Source organism: Ciconia boyciana, chromosome 4 (assembly GCF_034638445.1).
Source record: "Ciconia boyciana chromosome 4, ASM3463844v1, whole genome shotgun sequence".
NCBI classification, from domain to species: domain Eukaryota; kingdom Metazoa; phylum Chordata; class Aves; order Ciconiiformes; family Ciconiidae; genus Ciconia; species Ciconia boyciana.
In genome coordinates this window covers 3,530,182-3,553,726 of record NC_132937.1, presented here as the reverse complement: position 1 = coordinate 3,553,726, position 23,545 = coordinate 3,530,182, and the positions used below count along the sequence as shown (strand labels likewise).

General features: G+C 41.1%; 1 protein-coding gene and 1 long non-coding RNA gene across 2 annotated transcripts in view; one reads left to right on the top strand and one right to left on the bottom strand.

The window, feature by feature from the left end:
• Positions 1–496: 496 nt before the first annotated feature.
• Positions 497–6,065, bottom strand: LOC140651518 (uncharacterized). The gene is made up of 3 exons (XR_012042413.1): positions 5,966–6,065; positions 3,077–3,135; positions 497–2,154 (listed from the first exon to the last, which is right to left on the bottom strand). It is a non-coding gene; the product is annotated as an uncharacterized lncRNA (long non-coding RNA).
• Positions 6,066–23,545, top strand: part of LOC140651517 (small conductance calcium-activated potassium channel protein 2-like) — a 30,450-nt gene continuing 12,970 nt past the window's right edge. The window contains exons 1-3 of the mRNA XM_072861072.1: positions 6,066–7,112; positions 7,793–7,888; positions 21,700–22,118. Coding sequence (XP_072717173.1) covers positions 6,066–7,112; positions 7,793–7,888; positions 21,700–22,118 — 1,562 coding nt within the window. The remainder of the gene's footprint in view (positions 7,113–7,792; positions 7,889–21,699; positions 22,119–23,545) is intronic.

Here is a 23,545-nt window from a genome sequence, read left to right as displayed (position 1 = left end):
GGGGTAATCGGGACAGCCGCAGTGCTTGTCGCAGGGGTAATCGGGACAGCCGCAGCGCCTGTCGCAGGGGTAATCGGGACAGCCGCAGTGCCTGTCGCAGGGGTAGCCGGAATAGTCGCAGTGCCTGTCGCAGGGGGGGCTGGAGCAGCCGTAGTGCCTGTCGCAGGGGTAATCGGGACAGCCGCAGCGCCTGTCGCAGGGGTAGTCGGAACAGCCGCAGTGCCTGTCGCAGGGGGGACTGGAGCAGCTGCAGTGCCTGGCATTTTGCCACCGGATCCTTGAGGGTACTGAATAGTGTTGAACAGGGCTCGGTAGGCATGGGCCAGACCCCAGCACATGGCAGTGATTTGTGTCTCCCTAGAATTGCCAGGGTGACAGCATACTTTTTCCAAATAGTCTACTAATTTTTCAGGATTCTGCACTTGTTCAGGGGTGAAGTTCCAAAACACTGGAGGTGCCCACCGTCCTAGGCATTTGCCCATGCTATCCCATACACCCTGCCACTCATAACTATCCAGCCTTGGGGCAGATCTCTGAATTATGTTCTTAAATTGCTTACTAACCTTGGACAAGATCGAAACAATATTCCCAAGCAATACCAATAGAAGTATCTTAACTACCCAAGGTTGTTCAAAATACTGAAAAGTTATTGTAATGAAGGAGGAAGCATTGTAGAAGAAAGTAGTGAAGGTACAATTCTGCATTTCCTCCATAAAAACCTCTCAGAGGCAGAGGTATAATTGCGAATTGTCTCCATAAGCTGATACCCGACATACAATAACAGTTTCAGTACAGCACTTAGATACCAAAATAAACCCAAGGTCACTGTTTTAATAACAAATCTCACAGGCAAAACATCACCAATTAAAGCAGAGCACAGCAAACTGCAAAAACCAACACCGATCTTTAACATGTACAGCAAAAAAATGAGCATGGTGCAGATCAGGTAAACCAATGCTAGGAACAGATGGATCAATATCACGTCCCACAACTACTAACAGATCTGAATTCCTTAATACACTCTGGTTAATCTGTTATTATCTCAACCCTTCGAGCCCCACGTTGGGCGCCAAAAAGGACTGTCGTGGTTTAGCCCCAGCTGGCAACTAAGCACCACACAGCCGCTCTCTCACTCCCCCCCGGTGGGATGGGGGAGAGAATCGGAAGAGCAAAAGTAAGAAAACTCGTGGGTTGAGACAAGAACAGTTTAATAATTGGAACAAAATAATAATAATAATAATAATAATGAATTATAATGAGAAGGAATACAATGAGAGAGAAAGAGGAACAAAACCCAAGGGAGGGAAACAAAAGGGAAAGGGAAAAAAAAAATAATAAAATAAAATAAAATTATACAACCGCTCACCACCCGCCGACCGACGCCCAGCCAGTCCCCGAGCGGCGATCGCAACCCCCCGGCCAACTCCCCCAGTTTATATACTGGGCATGACATCATATGGTATGGAATAGCCCTTTGGTCAGTTTGGATCAACTATCCTGGATGTGCCCCCTCCCATTTCTTGGGCGCCTGGCAGAGCATGAGAAGCTGGGAAAAAAAAAAGGTCCTTGACCAATGTAAATACCGCTTAGCGACAGCCAAAACATCAGCGTGTTATCAATATCATTCTCATACTAAAATCCAAAGCACTGCACTATACCAGCTACTAGGAAGAAAATTAACTCTATCCCAGCTGAAACCGGGACACCACCCCTGGGGCAATCGATTCCAGGTGTACTGAACGCCCCTCCAAGTGAAAGCAAACTGTGGCCTGCACTCTGCTGCCAAAGGGATTGAGAAAAATGCATTAGCGATATCAGTTGTGGCATACCATTTGGCTGCTTTTGACTCCAGTTTGTACTGAAGTTCCAGCATGTCTGGCACGGCAGCACTCAGCGGCGGCGTGACTTCATTCAGGCCATGATTGTCTACTGTTCGTCTCCACTCTCCATTAGACTTTTGCACTGGCCATATAGGACTGTTAAAAGGTGAACAAGTCTTGCTGATCACTCCTTGGCTCTCCAGTCGACGAATCAGCTCATGGATGGAAATCAGGGAGTCTTAGTTGGTGTGATATTGCCTCCAGTGCACCATTGTCGTAGCAATCAGCACCTGTTGTTCTGCAGCCCTCAGCAACCCCACAACAGAAGGGTCCTCTGAAAGACCGGGCAGGGTTGACAGCTGTTTAATTTCCTCCATCTCCAAGGCAGCTATACCAAAAGCCCACCGGTACCCTTTTGGGTCCTTGAAATACTCGCTCCTGAGGTAGTCTAGGCCAAGGATGCACAGAGCCTCTGGGCCAGTCACAGTGGGTTGCTTTTGCCACTCATTCCCACTTAGGCTCACTTCAGCCTCCAATACAGTTAGCTGTTGGGAACCCTCTGTCACTCTAGAAATACAGATCGGTTCTGCCCCATATAGCTTGATGGCATTAGGGTACACTGTGCACCGGTGTCCACTAGAGCCTTATACTCCTGTGGGTCTGATGTGCCAGGCCATTGAATCCACACAGTCCAGTAAACCTGGTTGTCCCTTTCCTCCACCTGGCTGGAGGCAGGGCCTCCCTAATCCTGGTCATAATATTCATTACCCACTTCTTGTACATACAAGTCAGGAGCTCCTACATTAGAATCAGGAGTAAGATCAGCCCTTCTACTCTGTCTGGGGAACTGTCCACTGGAAAAGGGAGCAGCAATTTTCCTGGAAGAACCTGTGGGATAATAGCTGGAGGTGACTTAGAAATTAAACTTATATTCACACTTTTAGGTAAGGTACAGCATTGAAGACGACAAAATGCTGTCCTTTGATGAACGTTGCTCATTATAACATCATTATAATACCAAAACACACTTCCATCCCAAAAGCTACCCGCCTCCAAAGGTGCGACCACCCCTCACTGAGCTTGTGCTTTGAATTTTCCTAGTTTATACCTTTAAAAGCAAAGCGAGAAAAACTTTACACCAATCCTAAACAAAGGTATGTATTACTAGAGTCACTCAAGCTCCACCTGAAAGGTGAAAAATAGTATAAAATGGCTTAAGAGAGAGAGAGAATGTTAGGGAAGACACCATCGCGTACCACTCTGACCTCTGGGATCCATCGATGGGCTGAGCCTCTCTTCCCCCTCATCGGGATGCCTTTGGGTAAGATTCGAACACTTGATTATTCCAAGTGCCTCCCCGGGAAACTTAGAAATCTCTCTAGAGTCGCTTTATTATCTTTTAACGCGTTTGTAGCCGGCGGTGTCGCTCATACTCTTGGTATTTGCACGTGCTTTGCAGACAGTGAATTTATCACCGGTAATCCAAAAGAACCTGTGTGTCTCTTGCTCTAATAAACTGCACTCTTCATTGATCTAGCCATGGTAGTTCTCATTGAACGCAACCAGACTCTTTAAGTGTGGCCGTGGTAGTTCATGCAACACGACTAGACTGGGGGTGCATCGCGTTATTTTTGAATCCATAATCGTGAAAGTTCAGTACACTGAACGCGACCGGACTTATAACGTTGTCAAATTACTTTAATGCTGTTGCCTTAATCAACTTTGTGAAGCTGTTTCAGTGAAAGCCCTGAGAGGGCTCTGACAGGCAAACGTTGACTCTGATGGGTGGCTACCTATACCGTCCTTAGAAAAATAAACCGTTGACCAAGTCTGAGACTGGATTTAGCCGCACCTAGACTCCTCTCTGAGAAGGAGTTTAGAAAGCAAGGGGGTCCTGTCTGAACCTCGTGACTCAACGGGAGGGTTTCCCCCCCAGCCACTCCTCAGACTCCTACACAACAGTAACTTTTAATGCAACACCCAGCAGGGTATTATTTGGGCTCCCCCTCTTGCCATTGCCTCTCTGAGCTCCTTTGTGAGTGTGCAGATGAGCTTTTATCACGTAACTTAACAGAGGGCATCCAAATACACTTTAAAATCATTTAAAAATCATGATGCTGTATGTCATATACACTTGTATTTCTGGGTGCTTTTTCTAAAATAATCTATGCTGTATAAACATACTCAGAGATTTTAATATTTTGGTCACTCAGAATAATCTACCTATATTTTAGAACCATTATGGTTACTACATTAGTGAGGGTTGTTTGATTGCATATGTGCAATATGCACTTGCTTTAAAAGGTACACTTCAGTTAAAAATTAAGTAGTGAAATTTTATAGCAGAGCATATTAAAAAACTTAGCTATTCACAGTACCTCATCCAAATTACTTAAAATGCAAGCCATTCAAGTATGCAGAGTTTCAAAGGAGACTGAACTAAACACTGTGCAAGTTCTAGAAATTATACAGATGTAGGCTTTTATCCTAGAAAGGCTTAGTATTTTTTTTCTTTAATGTCTGAGAGAAGCTAAAGTTGTAAAGAGACCTTCCATGCTATTAGTTACCCCACGACTGTGAGGTCGTTTACCCAGTGTGCGAGACGCCAATATACACACAGGGCAGAGGTATTTTATTTCATGTCTGTGCAGAGATGGGTGCTAGGTGGTAGCTCCACAAAGCTAGCACAAAGTTCGGTCATGCAGGTACAGTATTTATACAGTCCAGTTATGCATATGCATAAGTAATTACACAAAGCAGTTTTCTATTGGTCTACATTTCTCTTGTTTCAACTTAAAGCTACAGTGCTACTTTAATATTCTGCGCACGCTCAAAGGTGAGGGGTCTCTGCTTGGGCCGGGGTCTCCAGCTCAAGGGGTGTGACTTTTAGTATTATAATGAGGATAGTTTGCATGAGGGTTCTTCTTATCACACTTCTACTAGTTGTTTCAGATGGTTCCCAAAACATCTTAATTAGCTTACATATTTCTCCAGGATGTGCTTTACTCCCAAGGACAGTAATTCTTGTTTAGACATTCCACTTTGCAGCCTGAATCCCCCTTATCAGCTTTACGTAAGCCTTGGCCTTCCACCAGCTCCTGTTAGACTACACTGTTAGACTACATTAAAGTGCAATATTACAGCTGAATTTTCAATCTGCATAGACAGTGCCTCCTGACTGAAAAAAAAAAAAGAAACTTCTCTTGTAATCTCAGATAGTTAACAAGAATGACAGAGCTATAAAGTAAATCACTTACTTTTTTCACAACTCTTTCCTTAAATAAATGCAGAAAAGAGACTTTATCTGGTTCAGACATTGCTCTAAGGGAGTTGCCATAACTCCCTTATTCAGTGAGAGTTTGGGAGAGAAAGGAAGGTGAAGAGGCAAAAAGGTAGTAGGTGACAAACTTAAAGATTGCTGTGGAACAAAGTTTCAGGAAAATGGATCCAGACCAAAACTCAATTACTTAATGAAAATGATCCTGTTTCACTGTTAAAGCTTCTGGTAACCCATTAGAATAAGTCCCTAACCTATAAATCACCTTGTATTGCATCCTCAGGTGATGACCTAAAACCCTTTTAGAAACTTCCAGTGAAGTTTCTAAAACCCCACTAGAAACTTCCAGTGACTAGTTTCTTCCTTTTTTAGTTCAGAAAAAGAGTGGCCAAAATAAATCCTCCCCTTTATTATAGGTCTGAAAAATATCGGAAATTACTATATGTAACCAAATGCCAAAGGATGGCCCCCGAGCGGTTAGCTCTCGCTGCCACCCCGGGCCCCCCTGCGGGTCCTGGAAGGCAGTGGGCCCTGGGCTCTGGGCCCTGTCCCGGGCCCTGGGCTCTCCCGAGTTTCAGGAGAGGAGAGATCTCCTGTGACCTCTCCGATGGCCTGTGGGCGTCATCAGAGCGTCGGAGCGTCGCTGGACAGCTCCGGAGCGCAGCGCAGTGCCCATGTTCTGGAGACGGCGCAGATGTGTGCGGCGGCGGCGGGGCCGGGAAGCCCCGCCGCAGCGGCCCTTTCCTCGGCAGAGGGCGATCCCGGAAGCGAGCTCAGCGAGCGCTCTCCCCGCCCACCTCGGGACCCCCCAGGTTTCTGTGGCGTGGGGCACCCCGGCGGCGGGGCGGGGGGCGAGGGTAACCCTTACCTGCGGGAGTGGTGGGAGACGGGATCCCCGTGCGGGAGGGGGCAGGGCGGATGGGGGATCTCTCCCCCACCTCACGCCGCAGCCGGTCTCCCCCGACGAGATGCTCCTTGTTTCGGTCCTCCCGACCAATCGGACGCAGCGGCTGGATTCTACGGAAGCCGGGATGGGCCCTTCGTGGCGGCAGCAGAACTCTCCCCTGCCGACCATAACGCATTGCGCAGGGTGCACCACCACCACCTGGTCCTCCTGCGGCTTTAACGCCTCTGACATGGAAACACCATTGCAGTTCCAGCCGGGCTTCTGCTCCGAACAGCAGCAGCAGCAGCAGCAGCAGCAGCAGCAGCAGGGCCAGGACAAGCAGAGTCTTCTCCAGCAGCCACAGCAGCAGCAGCAGCAGCAGAGCCCATGCCTCCAGTGCAACAACTGCACCTACTATGGGGCCGCTGCGGCAGCAGCGTGGGATAACCTGCCCTCGCTGCTCCGCACTTCTTCGCCCCTCTCGGGCGCCTTCAGGACTCACTCCTCGCCGCTCTCTATCTCCGCCTCCTCCCGGCAGGGCAGCCAGTTGAACGTCAGCGAGCTCACCCCCTCCAGCCATGCCGGCTCGTCCAGGCAGCCCCACCAGTACCCCCAGTACCCCCAGTGCCATAGCCTGCAGCAGCAGCAGGCAGCCAGTCCCAGCAGCAGTGTCAGCAGCGGCAGCACCCACCATCACCACTACCAGCAGCGTCGGGAGAGCCATCCCTTCGCCGAAATAGCCATGAGCAGCTGCAGGTACAACGGCGGCATCATGCGGCCGCTCAGCAACCTGAGCTCATCCCGCAGGAACCTGCACGAGCTTGACTCCGAGTCTCAGCCGCTCCAGCCACCGCTCGCCAGCCCCATAGCCGCTGCCCCGGAGATCGTGGTCTCCAAGCCCGAGCACAACAACTCCAACAACCTGGCGCTCTACAGCTCCGGCGGCACGAACAACGGCGAGGGCAAGTCCAGCAAGAAGAAGAACCAGAACATCGGCTACAAGCTGGGGCACCGCCGGGCGCTCTTCGAGAAGCGCAAGCGCCTCAGCGACTACGCGCTCATCTTCGGCATGTTCGGCATCGTAGTCATGGTGATCGAGACAGAGCTGTCCTGGGGCGCCTACACGAAGGTACCTGCCACGCCGTCGGGCCGCCTTCCTCTCGCTCTCGGCGCCGTCGGCGAAGCCCGACCCACGCTCCCCCGTCCCGTCCCGTCCCGTGCCCCTGCCGCGGACTCCGTGTCCGGCCCGGCCCGCGGGCGAGGCCGGCTCGCGGGAAGGCGGCTCCGCAGCCAGCTGCACTCTCCTGTCAGCCGTTCAAATCCGTGAGGTCTAGCCGCCCCGCGCCGCCGTCCTCGCGGAAAGGCGGCTGCCGCCCGGCCCCGACGTCACTTCATTTCTCTTAGAGCCCAGCGCAGCAGGACTGTTCGGCCTTCGCCGGGCCCCGACGTCACTTCATTTCTCTTAGAGCCCAGCGCAGCAGGACTGTTCGGCCTTCGCCCGGCCCTGCCGTGAGGCGTCCCTCGCCCTGAGAAGTGCCCTGACCCCCCGGCACCGCCGTGTGGGGCCCACTGGTCCTCCGCCCTGAGACGAGATGCTCCCCCCGCGGTTCCGCAACCGTGAGGCGAGGTGTCCCCCTTCCCCGGCCCCACCGTGAGGCACCCTCCCGGCCCCGACACCGTAAGGCGAGGCGACCCTCCCTCCTCCCATTCCGGGCTCCGCTGCTCGCAGTGGGGCTGGGGATCCCGGCGGGGTGGGAACGGTCCCGTGTGTGTGGGTCTCTGACGGACAGTGGTGTCTTTCTGTTGCAGGAGTCTCTGTATTCCCTCGCTCTAAAATGCCTTATTAGCCTCTCCACGATTATCCTGCTTGGGCTCATTATTGTATACCATGCAAGGGAAATTCAGGTAATGTTTCACTTTATTAATTGCTGAGTGTTTACATATCTGTGGTTGCAGAGTCAGTTTTTCTAAAGGCTTTATTGTGGAGGAAATATAGCCTTTCTAAAGGCTATATTTGCACTTCCCGCTGATTCAGAAAACAAAAATAATCACTTAGTGCTTCCTGAAGTTCAGTGAATGTATTTCATCCCTGGAGAGAAATAAGATAGGCTACAGGGACACATTCATGCTAGGAAGCATTGCCTGTTAGGGACTGTTACCTGCGATTATGCTAGTAGGATCACTTAGTTCTGAGGTTATAGCACACTTTCTCTATGACATACCTTCTGTAGCAGATGTAGGGCAACAGTCTTATTTCCCAGTGACTAAATGTCATACTGTGCATTTTCTCTGGATAGCAGGGCTGATTATTAGGAAAGAGGCATCAGTAACTTCTAGGTATGTAATCTTCACTGTGCTGTTTCAGATACTAGCATACACTAGAATATTTAAAAGAGAGGGGAACCTTATGTTGGATTTTTTTAATTTAATGCCATAGAAATTACAGCCACTAGGAAATGTGACAGAGGAAAGCTGTCAAGACAGGTAGGGCTAAAGGTAGGGGGAATTTAATGATCAAAGCTATAGAGTAAGTCTAAAAATACTGTCACATGTCCTGTCCCAGGTACTTAGTTCTAATTTCAGTTGTCTTTTTTTTGGATCAAGAAATTACAATTTGACATTTCAGTTAAATTGAAACATATAAGAGAGAGAGTTTTCAAAGTTTTGAAGTGAAAAATACCTTATTTGTAGATACATTGGTGGTTTTGCTATGTCTAATTAGAGATACCTTGGGCTACAGGCAGAAATGACAGTTTTCAAGGGCAAAGACATCTTTTTCAGCAGTACCAATTAAAAAAAAAGATAAATTAAGAATTGTATAGTACCCTTCTTCTATGCTGTAGTTCTAATATGAAAGGGCACCATAGTCTCCTACTTAGACTACTGTTAGAGAGGTATTGTGTTACTGAAGACTCTTTGCCAAATGGGATCCTGTCCTGCAGTCCTTACATATGAAAACCACTATTTCTGGCTCAGAACCCAGTTTCTTTGCATTAATATCAAAGATGGGCAGCTGTTTAACATTATTGTACTCAATAAACAAGTGTCTGGTGACAGAGTATCACTATAAACTATTGGAATACTGATGAAGAGGTTTCTTTATTTGTGTAAAAATAAATAAATGTAGCTGCTGCAATGTAGGAGCCTTGTTCTCCAGTGTACCTTGCTATAAGTGGTGCTTGAGGCACTAAGAACAAAGCTGAAAAAGCCAAGCTCTGTAAGTATTTGAATTATTCTATGTATTTTCAAGAAACTAAATAGAAAACAATACACAAGATAACCAAATAGTCATAGGTTTCTGTATGCATAAGCTTACAGTAGGTAGTTACTCCAACATTTGCATATTTTTTTCAGCTAATTAGATACACATTTTCATTCTTTCAGAGATTTGTTATGGATCAGAAAAATCAATCTTTTAAAAAACTTCAGTTGTATTTCTGATTTTTTTTAATTGATCATTTTAAAGAACTCCTTCATGTATGAGACTACATGGAAGGAGTTGTGCAATCATGTGACTTAATCAAGGTTAATGTAGTTTTCAACACCGCCTGACAGTATAGAATACAAGCATACCTGTTTGTAAAACAGTAATACTCTATGTTTTTGTCTGAGAGACACTGTAGGCTGCAGTGCTCATGTCAGAGCCTGGAGTAAGCTGCAGCTCCAAGGGGCTCTGTCATTCATCTTGAAAATGAAAGGGAAGTTTTGTTTTCAAGGACACTATTGGAAGGAAAGGCCATTGTACCACCCTTAGCTGTTAGATATCTGATAGATTTTTAATTTAGGCACAGTATGTTTATATATGCACACTTGACTTTTTAAAAAATAAGATGAAAAACACACAGAGAAATATTTACATCCATCTATGGTGCTAAATTTATGTTACACCTTAACTCTGAAAACAAGAAGTATCTTTAAAATACTTTAGCTTAGAAATGTACAGAACCTACTCCAAGTGAAAGAAAATACTGCATAAGCCCGATAATGTAACGATTTTTAAATAATCTTTAAAACTGACTGTTTTCTGAAGGGATACTTGCCTTTAATTCAGGCAAATATCCTGCTATGTGCAGTGGAATATTTATTGAATCAGGTCTGTAGAATCATGCCCATAGATGGTTGATTGTGTCCTGGAGCACCAGCTGTTTGCTGATCTTGTTCAAATTTGATCATTCCTTTCTTATTCTTCTCTGAAAGGTACTTAGACTTTATCAGTAAGTATAGTGTAAATTTGCAGGAATTCATCAAGACAATACATTTTGTTGTACAGAACAGAATGGCAATGTATTTTGCTTGCAGTGTGGTATGTTTCATAGTCTGATAGGAGCAAACCTACCTGAAAGAAAAGTAGATTTTCCTGCAAAACACGAACTAAAATATGTTGGGAAATAAGATGAAAGTTTAGCAATTAGTAGTGCTTGCAGATTTAATATTTAGAAGCACCTGGTGACATAAAATGTCTGCTAACCAAAATCAGCTGCTGCTTTTTTTTTCAGTAGTCTGTGCCCTTGATTTCTTGGTAGGAAGTCTGAACAGCCACGCTGCAAGCAACTCTATGGTAGTGCCTAACAGTATAGCAGGTGACTGTAGTCTGTCCATTTAAAAGACCTTGCCTATGTGTTCTGTTTTGAAAACAATCAGCTCGTCAGTTAAATCAAACTGTGAGTTTGCTTGTCCCAGACCTGCTGAACATCCTATTTTAAGGGAGTTGGAAGGGAGATTTAAGACTTATAGGGATTCTTCACAAGAATATTATATGGATGTGAGATAAATGGGGGGGTTTTTTTTCCTTTTTTGTTTTCTTCTTCTTTTTTCTTTTTTAGTTTATAAGCAGTAGAGGAACAGGAGCACCTTCAGTATATAAGGGGGTGGGGGGTGGGGGGTGGGGGGGTGTCCTCCGCCTCCTTTTCAGCACCGCAGACAGCTCCGCACGTTGCACGTTATCCGGGGCGCCCTTGGCTGGGCTGGGCCTGGCTCAGAGCAACCTGTGCTGCGGGGAGGGCGGCTGCCAGCCTCCCCAGCTTCCCTCCCGCAGCACAGCCAGGTGAGTTCTGCTGCTGCCTGACGGCACATGCATAATTTTGGACATATTTTTAGCCTTGCATTCTAAACCTATTAGCAAAACAGATTCATTTTTGCATTCTATGAAACAGCTCTGCATTTGACAGACCAAAGTCTCCAGAATGGCATAGCTGCAGTATTTAGACAAAAATAACTGTTTGGCTGCTGTGCAGATTTTGTGAAATATTGGAAATGTTAAAATGCTTTCTTCAAATAGGTTTTCAGTGATTGCAGCGTATTAGTTATTCTGTATTATTAGCTATTAGTGTTATTATTAGTATAATAATAAGTACAATTAGTGTTATTATTAGTTATTCTGTATTATTAGTTATTAGTGTTATTATGTATTATTATTATTAGTTAGTGTGATAGTTATCCTGTTATTCAGGTGCTATTATATTTATTAAATGTGACTTAATGTTAAGACTATAATAACAAACAAATGAAACCAGGTAGTTTTAAATGATAATTCTTAGCCTACATTATCATTTCCAGAAAAGAGGATAAAACCACAAACAATGCTTCCTTCACCTCCCTCCCTCCCTCTCCCAGGAAAAAAGCCAGATGAACAACAGTAATGATGTTGGAACCAAGTATGGTGACAACCCCAAATCTGTGTATTCTCCTTTTGGTTCATTGTTGTCATGCTTGTAATGTTGTTAAAAACATCACACTTGGGAGATTATGAAATATTTATTACTCACTCTCTAAGCTTGTGTGGTTGTTGATTCAGTTTGGAAGACTGGTAGGAAAAATGTAACTCATTGTTATCCCAACCTAGAACAGGTATTTCTCTGACTACTGTTCCAGCTGAGAAATACACTTTCGAAGAGGTGGAGGAGGGAAGAGCTAAGAAGATAGTATCATCCGATTATCATAATAATTTACAATGTATAAATTGCCCACTTCATGCATAAACAGTTTGTTACTTCATGATATTTTACATAATTAAAATAGCAGCATACAACATGATTAAAATTGTTGTTTCTAGACAACTTATTGTCCCATTCCACATTTCCCTAATGCAATTTGCTGTTAGATTAATAATTGGGTGGAAGTTAAGAAACTTTTTGATAACAGTTCACATGGTAAAGCTGCAATTTTTTTCTACTTTTACTGAGAAAGTAGACCTCTCTGTCTCTCTCTTGTGCTGCTGGAGATAGATAGAAATGCTTTTAAAATGTACAGTTCCTGAAGTTTTACTGGCACTTCCTTATATTACTCAAAACAAAGGATTAAAACCAAAATTCTCTAAGGTTGCTAATAAGATGTCTTTAATTCCCTTTCTTGGGTATTCTGTCACAGCCTGGTATTTCCTGAAAGATGGCTGTCACAGGGTAGGAGGACTATGTCCACTGGGATACTTTTGCTTTGGTGCTGGACTACTTAGGGTATCCCTTCTGTAAATAAATGTTGCCCTTCTATTGCCTTTCTTGAATAATGGTAACCTGTGTTCTTCTGGACTGAATCTGAACCTCTTCTCCCTCTTCCCTTGATACAGATGCTCTCACTCATACAGAAAAATGAAAATTGTTGTTATTTGGCAGAAATTAATAGAAATCTTCATTTTTTTGTATGTGAATTGAGATTTCTGAACACACATAAATTGGACTGTCAGTTCATGCTCAAGTAGAACTCCTATGGAAAGTCATGCAAACTTCAAAGTTAAGGTTAAGCCATTGTTGTCACAGCAGAGTTCATTTTTAGAATTCAGTCCATCACTTTCCAGGTCTCCAGGGAGAAAGCACCCTCAGTCCCTAGATTGTTCTGAAGTGGTGGGAAAATCATGTGATACTGATGGATTTGGAATGAAACATTTTCAGTCTTCATTAACATTATGGAAAATTATCACACATGTGAGCCCAAATATCTTGCTGAAGACTCAAGAGTCTTTTCTCCTTTTCCCTGTCTCCCGAAACCTTGAAGAAATGGAGCAGGCAGTACTAGGAAACATAAGTGGATGTTAATAAATACATTTCTTGACTTATTTATTGTGCAAATAAATTCCATAATGCATGATTCTAATAAACACTGCTTATGGGGCTTTAATTATCTTACTGGAAAGTTCTTCAGAAAAAATCCTGCATTCCCTAAGAAATATGAAGTTAAACTCCCTTACAGTTTCCCATCACAAGCACTAATGGGTATTCTGCAGGCAAACTTGTTTATATCTATGTAATCCTTTTGCCTTCCCTGTGGTGGTACATGTTTATCTCCTTGTCTTTCTTCTTCTGTTGACTCCATGCCAAAAGAAACAAAAGTCTAGCTTGCCTTTGCTTAAGTACGCTGAATCATTAGCTAAGACTGCTGCTGCAAAAACAAATGAAGATTAAGAGCACAGAAAGCAAGTCTGTTGAATAACAGGTGAAAATCAATAAATAAACTTTGAGTGATAATTTTATTCTGATCTAAAACCTGTTGAAAATTACTGAAATTTTTCTGTTTATTTTAATAGGCCTTGGATCAGGTGACAACAAATCTCATCATGTGCCAGTTTTGGTCCAGGATATAGTAGCTTCATGTACAGGCTTGAAAATTACCTTGTGCCAGTGAAGCTTAATACACATTCCATACAACAGAAAAGCATGCTGATTATAAGAAATCTAGAGACATCATATCTGTTAAATTATCACTTTAGGAGTATTTATTTGATAAATATTTAGGTTTAGTTCCATTCAGTACATTTTTGAATAGATTATATCTGCAGAGCATGTTGACCCAGGAAAAGTTACAGGTGCCCACTGTCTCTGAAAAGCAGCACTGTAATGCATAAGACACAGAAGGCAGGATAGAAAATTCTTTAACATTGGTCAAGCATCTAATGAACAGTGACTGAAAGGATCTGAGGCCTTTTGCATGGAAATTAAATGTAGAAGATGCTTGTTTCCAGCAGCCTCCCTTAGGACATAGGAGGAGGTCGTATCTAATGGTCAGGCCACTGAATGGTTGGCCTGACAATATCTAGCATTGTTCATTCAAATGCACCCTTGTTCTGAGCATTTTTTAGTGAGGCTGTTAGAAGTTTATCAGGACATCAGGTTTATCTTTCCTTAAAAATACATTCTTAAGTCTAGAGTCACAGGTGTTACTCCTTTGGCAGAATGAATAAATTAGCTCATTTTATCTAGCTTCAGATTCAGTATTTCTTCCTTTAACTTCTGTTTCCCCTATTCCCTTGCAAAAATATTGCCAATTTCTTCAGTGAATATATCCCTTTTTAATTGGTTCTAGTTTTCCCGGTAGTAATGAAGCTGATCTTCCCTGAAGAGAATAAGGCTTCTCTCACATTGGGAACAGTGGCTGATGGCAGCCGTGTTGGGAGATGGCAGTTCTTCATGCAGTGATCTGTAAAACAAATTAATTTTTGTGATGAATGAAGAAAACTAAATCCTAAATCAATAATTGTAAAAGGATCATTTAAAATTAACAACATAAAAATACTGAAATGTAGATAGTTCACCTCAGTGAATTTTGCTTCCACAAGAATATTGTAGAATTAGAGTTACTTTATTTCTGAGATACTTGAAATGGGGAAAAATATGACAGAGAGCACTAGGTTTCTTACAAGATGCATTCTAAAATTAGTTCTGTATAAAAGTACTGATATTTTGTGGGAAGATGTGCTATGTTCTTCATACACAGTCTTGGAATTGCTGCTTCAGTGCAAAACTAAATTAATCCCTAACTCTGGAATCTGACTAATGTTTCTATCCCAGTACTGCTAAGATTAGTGCACTAGTTATAGCAGACCACCTACAAGACCAGAAAAGGGTTTTAAAGAGATGTTTTTGTTTTGGAAATATTTTATTAGTATACTAATTTTTTCAATGTGGTCATTTGTTGTTCCTATTTGTGAAGGTGCAAAGGGAACCTAAGCAATCCATTCAATATTTCTTTGCCACTTTCCCTTTCAGGTGTAATAAAGCTGGCATAGCTAACGTCCAGCTACACTCTCAGCAGTGAGAGTGAGCCAGAACAGGCCAGTAGAAGTAGGGGTAGTGTGGAGCGTCAGCAGATGGAAGTCAGGTTCTAAACAAGTTGTATTTAAGTTAGCTTAGCTGGTGGAATGTTTTGTGAAGATTTGCTACAGGCAAATAACCTGCTCTGTCCTTAGATTCCTGGGAACAACAGCATGGTTTTAAAACTATGTATGTTTTTCATTCCGTCTCTATCAATTGTATGGAGCAGCTACTTTGGATTGCTCTGGGTCACCCAGTCTATTTACTAGCAAACATATCTGTTATGTAATAACATGCATTTCCTTTTCTTTTTTAGTCTTTACTTTTTAAATAACAGAACAATACATAGTATGAAACAATAAAAATACTTCTTTAGTGCACTGGTCCCATTTTCCCGTTTTGCATGTTTGTGCAAAGGAAAGGAACAGGACTCCTACCTAAACCATTCTTGCTGTATTAATCTTCCTCCACTTATGCTATATTCAGAGCTTTACTAAGTCGTGTTCCTTCTGCATCTGCTTGGAGAACATTTTTGACTGTCAACCCCGGTCACAGGAGCTTTTGGGAACTGTTGGTGCTGGATGGAAGTTTTCTAAATGTTGTAACTTAAGGAGCTTATTCTCATTGTGTTTTACCTTGCTGGAGGGAGTGGGGTCTGAATATATTATATAATAGAATAAGTGTTAAATGAAGAATATTATTTAAATGAAGAAATACCTTTAGTGGACACTGACTTTGAAAGAACTCCTTATTCAGTAACTTTAATTCAGTCACTTACTGATGGGTCTACTGAGTATCTCAAATGAATATGGTAACCCCGAGTGGTGGGCTTCTATTTCTGGACCTCTGATTTGGTTCAAAGGCTCATAAAAATTCATATAAGTAAATATCTCACCATTGTTTAAAAATCTGAGGAAGCTCAAGTGTGATTGTTCCATCAAGAGTCCAAACTAAATTAAAGTAGGAGATTGCCTCATGAAATATCTTTTTAATAATGCTTTTCTCGGGAGTTTCTTCTTCTCTGTAGCACTGGGGAAGAAATCTGGATATCTAGGAACATCCTTTTTTTTCCCTTGGAGTCCTTGGATTTCACTTCTTGACACTATCACCTGCATAGAAGGTTACTGGGAAGAAAGAATGGCAGTTTTAGGAGCATCCCACCCTCTTTGGGTCCCTGAAGCACATACATACAGGGAGAACTACATGAAAAGAAATTCCATATGTCCCAGCAATTGCTGAGTGTTGTAATGGTTCCTTGGCACCACAGGCTGTCAGGGATTAAGCCATTTCACAGTTGTTTGAGACAAATGATAGAGCTGAAAGTCTGGCCTGTAGCATTTAAAAATATTGAGCAATGCCTCAGAATATCTTTGGAGAGAGAAAGCAAAAAAGAATACTGTCAGTATCTGATTTAGAACAGAAGGAAAATATGGGGAGGCAGAATTTAACCTTATGTTAGTTTATGTGATCGTGTCCTTTCTTTGTTATCTCATAGAGTATTTGGGCTAGTGTTTTTATAATGATCCGAGGGACAGAGGTTAAAAAAGACATGGACAAACCTGATAAGTGTGTTGAGTAACACATATACGTTTATTGAAATGGTTGTGGCTATGTTCCTCCCTGCGTGCGCCCTGTCATAGTAACTATGATGTATATTATTCAGGTGTATTTTAATGTGCAGGTTTTGATGCTGCACATTGGAAAATATGGTACACAAAGACCATAAGTAGTCTGAGCCTCAGTTACACATCTCTTCCTGAGATGGTCAGATTTAATGCTGTCTTTGAGGGAAGCATTTCGAGCCTACTTAGCCACCAGCACGCATTAACATGAAATTTTCTTTACATGCACTGACATACACAGTGTGTATAGTAAGATATCAATAACCATGAAAAACTCATTTTGCATAGAGATACCAAATTTAAATAAATATGCTATGCAAAAAATCATTTTTATGATGAAACTAAGTACCAGACTTCTACAATCATTCTTTTAAATTGGCATTTTTATAATTAGGGGGGTGTGTGTATGTGCATATACATGTATGAATGATAGTCTAACTTCCCCATTTGAACAAACTAAGAATGTTTCATTCGTGTAGATAGCTATATCCACAAGATCTTGTGGATCAATTTCTAATGACCTACTAGAAAATTTGGTCTTAACTCTGGATGTGGGAAACATTCTGGAAAATATAAGATAACAAGGCTTTCATGTAGTTTTGTCAAAAACATTATTCTTTGCCTTCTGTGCTTTGCATGCAGAAGGTGTTCGATGCCTCATGGCTTTATATAAGACTTAAACTTGCTAACTTCTCTGCTCTGTGGCACTGTATTCAGGATGTAGAGTCCTCAGGAATTCCTACAGGCTCTCCAAGATCGAGGACAGGCCTTTGGATAATTTATAGACCACTTGATTATATGCCTTCTGATGATGGAAGAAGGCGTTTTCATCCCCTAGTTAGGGAAAGGCTTGAGATGTCTATCTCCAACCACCATATGATTTTCAATCATTTGTACTTAATAGCTTCTTCCTCTCTGAGGACTATAATGCTGTTTTTAGTTGCCTAAGTGATATTTTGGGGACTAGAAGCTATAGAAAAATGTTTGGTCAAAACTTTGGTAGAACAGCAGCCACAGAGGCTATATTTTACTAGTCTGTGTCGTAGTTCCATCAGTTCTTTTATAAGGGTAAAGCGACTCCAGTATTTAAGCATTTAAAATTTGGATTTTTAAATGAAACAATTTCCACAATGCCTTTGTGAGTACAGTTGAATCTCCTTCTGCAAGGAATGCCTCAAGGAGTACAGCTGATGCTACTTTATCATTGTTTATCGCTTCCTTTTTATTCCTTACAGCAGAGCACTGATACTGTTTTCACATTTGTTCTTCTACTGGGATTGTAAAGAAACTGGCCAATTTCCTTGTACTTTGCATTCACCAACATCCTCAGATAGCCTGCTAGGAATTTGTTTTCATATACTAATGATTTACAAAATTAATTTCTCTACTTTTCTTTTAAGTAGCTTCAGGGAGTCTCTGATCTAAGTTGTCATTGTGTGCAATCTGTCTACTCTGAATTTGTTTCTCTTTTTCTAATCTGGTGTTATATGAATTTAACACAAATTGTTATGTAAATACACAAACACCCATTAATATCTATGATGTGCTATCTGTTTTTATATTTATACTGTGTGGTGTTAGAAACATCAAGTTTATTTATAGTTTAAGATTCATGTCTTATTTTTACATACCACATCTTGGAAGTGCATTATATAATTTCAGATGAAAATAACTTTTAAAAATTTGTCTTATAGAGTGCAGGCTTAGTAAAGGTAGATGGTAGTTCTGTATTTGAAGAAGCTTTACAGAACATTGATGAAGAACTTAAATTAGATTTCAATGTTAGACTAATAATTAATAAGAAATTTGAAAGCTATGAGCAGGCATAACATCTTTGACCTTGACTGGAGTTTGGCCTTCTGCATAGGCTGCAGGACTCAATTTTATAGGAAGAGCTTGTTCTCTTTTTATTACTAGCATCATTCCCCATTCGAATGGGGAGTAGTATCATAAAATGAATGCATGGTTATTATAACAGAATTGACTGAAAGCAGCTGAGAGGGGATATATATATATATATATATATATATTTAAAAAATTTAAAAATATACACACACACCCCCCCCTTTAAATTGTGCTGTTCAGCTGTTCTTTCTCTCCTTCATTCATTTTCCCTCCTTGCTTTCCAAATAGTAAATGTACACAACCAAGCAAGCAGGAACACGCAAATACCACTGCATTTTCCAAATTAAAAATTAACAATTGCATTTAGTAGGTTTTGCAAGCATATAAAATGTACATGAAATCCTGTACTAATTTCTATCTATTTTCAGTACATCCCAATTGACTTTTATCCACAGCCTATTTTGTTCCAGAATATTTGATATTCCTGTATTTCATGGACTGAATTTAGAGACACGGATTTGTATGGAAATTTACCTCATAAATATGATTTTGAAATGTTACTATTTTTTAAAATAGGAATATTTGTACTGGATCTGTGGTCTTCTGTGGCTTCTGGTGCTTTCTACCTTCTGTGTTTTCACCTCCTAAATCTCATTATGTGACAGCTGAAGACATTATCACTTTCAAATATTATTTTTCTTAGAAGCAATGGGCTTAGCCAAAGTCAAGGGAAGTTGATAAGGATTTTCTGTGCCTGCAAACATAACCCATTCCACTTAGCACTACTGAGAAACTTCTTTCTTTGTAGCATATTAGGATTTCTTCTGCTGACAACTGAATATGTTCTTAAGTATATGTTTCATAATGATATCCTAAAGTTTTTTTAAAAGTGATTAAATATAATTTTCTTTTATGAAAATTGTAATATCAAATTTTGATGTCTAAGTTTAACTCAACATTCTTCTATTCTCATCTTTTGAATCGAATCAATACTTAAGGTATCATTTTTCTTGAATTGCCTTTCTGCATATAGTATTCATATTGAAATCTGTGAAGACGGTAGGTAAAAAGGGAGGACAAAAGACCATTGCTTTTCCAGCATATTCTGCAACTTTAAAAGAAATTTTTAAAAACTGCTGATTTACATGTTATTTGATATGTATCTGAGAACTGAAATGGTCAGCTGTGTCATTCGTTTATTCTTTTCTTCAGAAAACCACACAACATTTGAGGGATTTGATATTATCTATCTCATATTCAGTTAAACTGGTTACTATTCATCTGTATTCTGGGTGCTCTAAATACCTGGACCTCTTTATAGCTGTTTTATCATTTGTGTGATCTGACTGACAGCATTTAGAGGCTAATCACAAGAATCAAATGCACTTGAGCCTCATTGCATTTTGAAAGTTTGGCCCTTTATATCAAATAGTACATTTGCTAAGTGCAAACCAACTGTCTTTTGGTAATAAATAAATAGATAGATTTGCCTTCCTACCAGTATGAATTTCATTTTTATATCTAGCATACAAAGTCTTCAGAAAGACCACAGGTAAAAGAAAGTGTATGTGCTCATGTTGCATACATTGAATTCACTGAGTGTGTTTCTTTAGCTTAATTCAACACTATGTTTCTTTGGCTTTAATAGTATTGCAGTGGAGGTAAGAACTATACCTAAAATAAAGAGAAGGAACATGAAGGAGCAAAAAACAGGTCCAAAAATAAAAGAATTTGGGTTGGATTTTTTGTTTTGTTTGTTTCTCACTGTGGTTAACTTCTTTCTTTCTTTTAGTGTCACTCCAACTACAATAAAGCTAATTTATTGTTATCACTTTCTTAAACAAAGAACTGGAGCAATTTTCTGGAAGACAAACTGAATGTGTTGGGAGGAAGACGTAGAATGTGTTTTTGGATCTCTAAAGGACATATACAGAGAGTTCAGGCTTGCATTTCTAAACTTTTGAAGGATGGAAAGGGGGAAAAAGCAATGCAGATGAGGAATTGCTTGTTTGGCCCTGTATATGGTGTGTAGCATGCTGGAAATAGTTTTCTTACGTTTGGAAGGACATTCTTTGTGTATTTCACCTTCTCACCCCTTAAATTACTTCTAAGTTTTTGAATAATCTAATTTTTAAAATCCTACAAAAGTTTTTTATTTCCGATTATATATTTACTGAACAGCCTTGTCTAGATTCAGACTAGAAGTGGTGTGAAGGTCTTCTCCTGTTGCTGAGATTGCATGTTCTTTGTCATTATGGATTATTTTCCTTTTTTGAAAAGTTACCTTGCATATCCCTACTCTCTACTAGTGACAAATATTGTTCAATTAAGTATTTAGTTAGTAAATCTTCAGGAACAACATTTACTAAACAGTGTGAAGTGGTTTATTACTTTTGTTCCTGGGTGGTAAACTGAAGGCTTTGATTCTGCAAGGACCTACATACATGTGCATTTAATTTTCAGCTACTAATAGACCTCACCTGGCTACCTAGGCTACTCTGGTGTTTGCAGGCCTCTGCTTTTCATTTTTGGTTTTTTGAAGGTGTGACTACAGTTCATTTAGACATGGTCAACCTAGCTTTAAAACAGCTAGTTCAGGTATTGCTAGTAGTTGAGGTACAGTTGAACTGATTTTTCACTATGAGTTATCTTTTAGTGTCTTTATGTAGTTTCTTGGATGGTTTTGCAGCCTGCGTTGGTCTATATTGGTACCTGAAATTTGAAGAAAGCTTGAATAGTTCTACTGAAGCTATAATCTCTCCTGTCTGAAGCATTGATGTGCTCTAAAGAAGTCTTAACGTTGTACTGCAGAAAGCATTTTCAATTTGTAATTTAGATTTCCGTCCTGAAAAACCTTTCTTAAATGCTTCTTGAGTCTATGAACTTTGAATAAGCAATTGATTTTGAAGGGACGAGGTTTAAATTGGCACAGAGTTTTGTTTTATCAAAAATGACAATTAAACAAAAATATGAAAAAATCTTAGTAAATAATATGTGGAAATTCAGTTTCATATACAGTTTTAAAAATAGTGCACAAAAACATTCTTTTTGGCTTAACCAAAATCACATTCACTTAGTAGTGACTTAGTAATGTCATTTGCTGAAATGGCATATTTATCTTGGTTTTAGTGGTCATTAGCAGCTCTGAAAATGATGGTATTTTAAAATGGAATAATAACAACGTTTGTTAATGGCATACTAAAGTTAACCTTATATTTTATCATTTCAGTTATTCATGGTGGACAATGGAGCAGATGACTGGAGAATAGCCATGACTTATGAGCGTATTTTCTTTATCTGCTTGGAAATACTTGTATGTGCTATACATCCCATACCTGGGAACTATACATTCACATGGACGGCCCGGCTTGCCTTTTCTTACGCTCCATCCACAACAACAGCTGATGTGGATATTATTTTATCTATACCAATGTTCTTAAGGCTGTATCTTATTGCCAGAGTTATGCTTTTGCATAGCAAACTTTTCACTGATGCATCATCTAGAAGCATTGGAGCGTTAAATAAGATAAACTTCAATACCCGTTTTGTTATGAAGACTTTAATGACAATATGTCCAGGAACTGTACTGTTGGTTTTTAGTATCTCATTATGGATAATTGCTGCGTGGACCGTCCGAGCTTGTGAAAGGTAAGGTTGTTCTGTTTGGTTGGTTGGTTCTGCCTGTCTGTCTTGTTTTGCTGCTTTGGTTTTGTATTTGAAGGACCTAAATATTTAATGGAATGGAGCTTCCTGGTCTTTGATATGTTGAGTGCGGGTTGGATTTCACTCTGTCACAGACTGTCAGAAATGCTTTGCCTTTTAATCTGAAGGACTTACGTAGAGAAGTTTGTGCCACAACGTTTATTGTAGTATTGCCAGTCGATTTCAATGTTTTCATTTAACTTTGCTAAAACACAGTGGGATACCATAAAATGTCTTTTAACAACAGTTACTGTTGTTGATATTCTGTGTTGATAACAGCTTTCATTTATTGTGTATGCGAGTTAAATTTATTGAGAGTAATGTAGATAAAATAGCTATGGAAAATTCCATTGAAAAATGTATTTTTTTCAATTAGACTTTTATTGTCCTGTTTCTTAAAAAAAAAAAAGAAAGAAAGTGAAAAAATGTTATTGGGGAGTTGGCAAGATCAAGAAAGGGTGATGTACTGGTTTTGACTGGGGCAGAGTTAATTTTCTTCACAGTAGCTCGTATGGTGCTATGTTTTGGATTTGTGACCAAAATAGTGTTGATAGCACACCCATGTTTAGCTATTGCTGAACAGTGCTTACACAGCATCAAGACCTTTTCTATTTCTCACTCTGCCCGCCCCCAGTGAGGGGTGCACAAGGGATTGGGAGGGGACACAGCCGGGACAGCTGACCCCAACTGACCAAAGGGATATTCCATACCATATGACGTCATGCGCAGCATATAAAGCTGGGGGAAGAAGAAGGAAGGAGGGGACGTTCGGAGTGATGGCATTTTGTCTTCCCAAGTAACCGTTACACGTGATGAAGCCCTGCTTTCCTGGAAAAGTAAGATGGGAAGTAGTGAATGAATTCCTTATTTTGCTTTGCTTGTGCATACAGCTTTTGCTTTCCCTATTAAACTGTCTTTATCTTAACCCATGCATTTTCTCACTTTTACCCTTCCGATTCTCTTCCCCATCCCACTGGAGGGGGACTGAGTGAGCAGCTGTGTGGGGCTTAGCTGCCTACCGGGGTTAACCCACAACAGAGGAACGGGGGAGGGAGGGAGAGAGAAAAACAGAGGGGAAAGAGATAATTAGGGGTGAGAAAGAGATGGAGAGAGATCAAAAAGAGAGAAAGCAAGACAGAGAGCAACAGAGACAAAGAAGGAGAAAGGAAAAGTTAGAAAGAGACAGAGAAATAAAGAGAAGGGGGAAGAAAGATAAAAAAGAGGGAGAGGAAGAGAGAGGTAGAGAGAGTGGAAGAGAGAGAGAAAAAGAGGAACAGAAAAGAGAGCTACTAAAAGAAAGATAAATAGTTCTGAGGGATGGAGAGAGAGAGTTAAAGAGAGAGAAGGAAAGGGAGGGAGAGTAAGATAGGAAG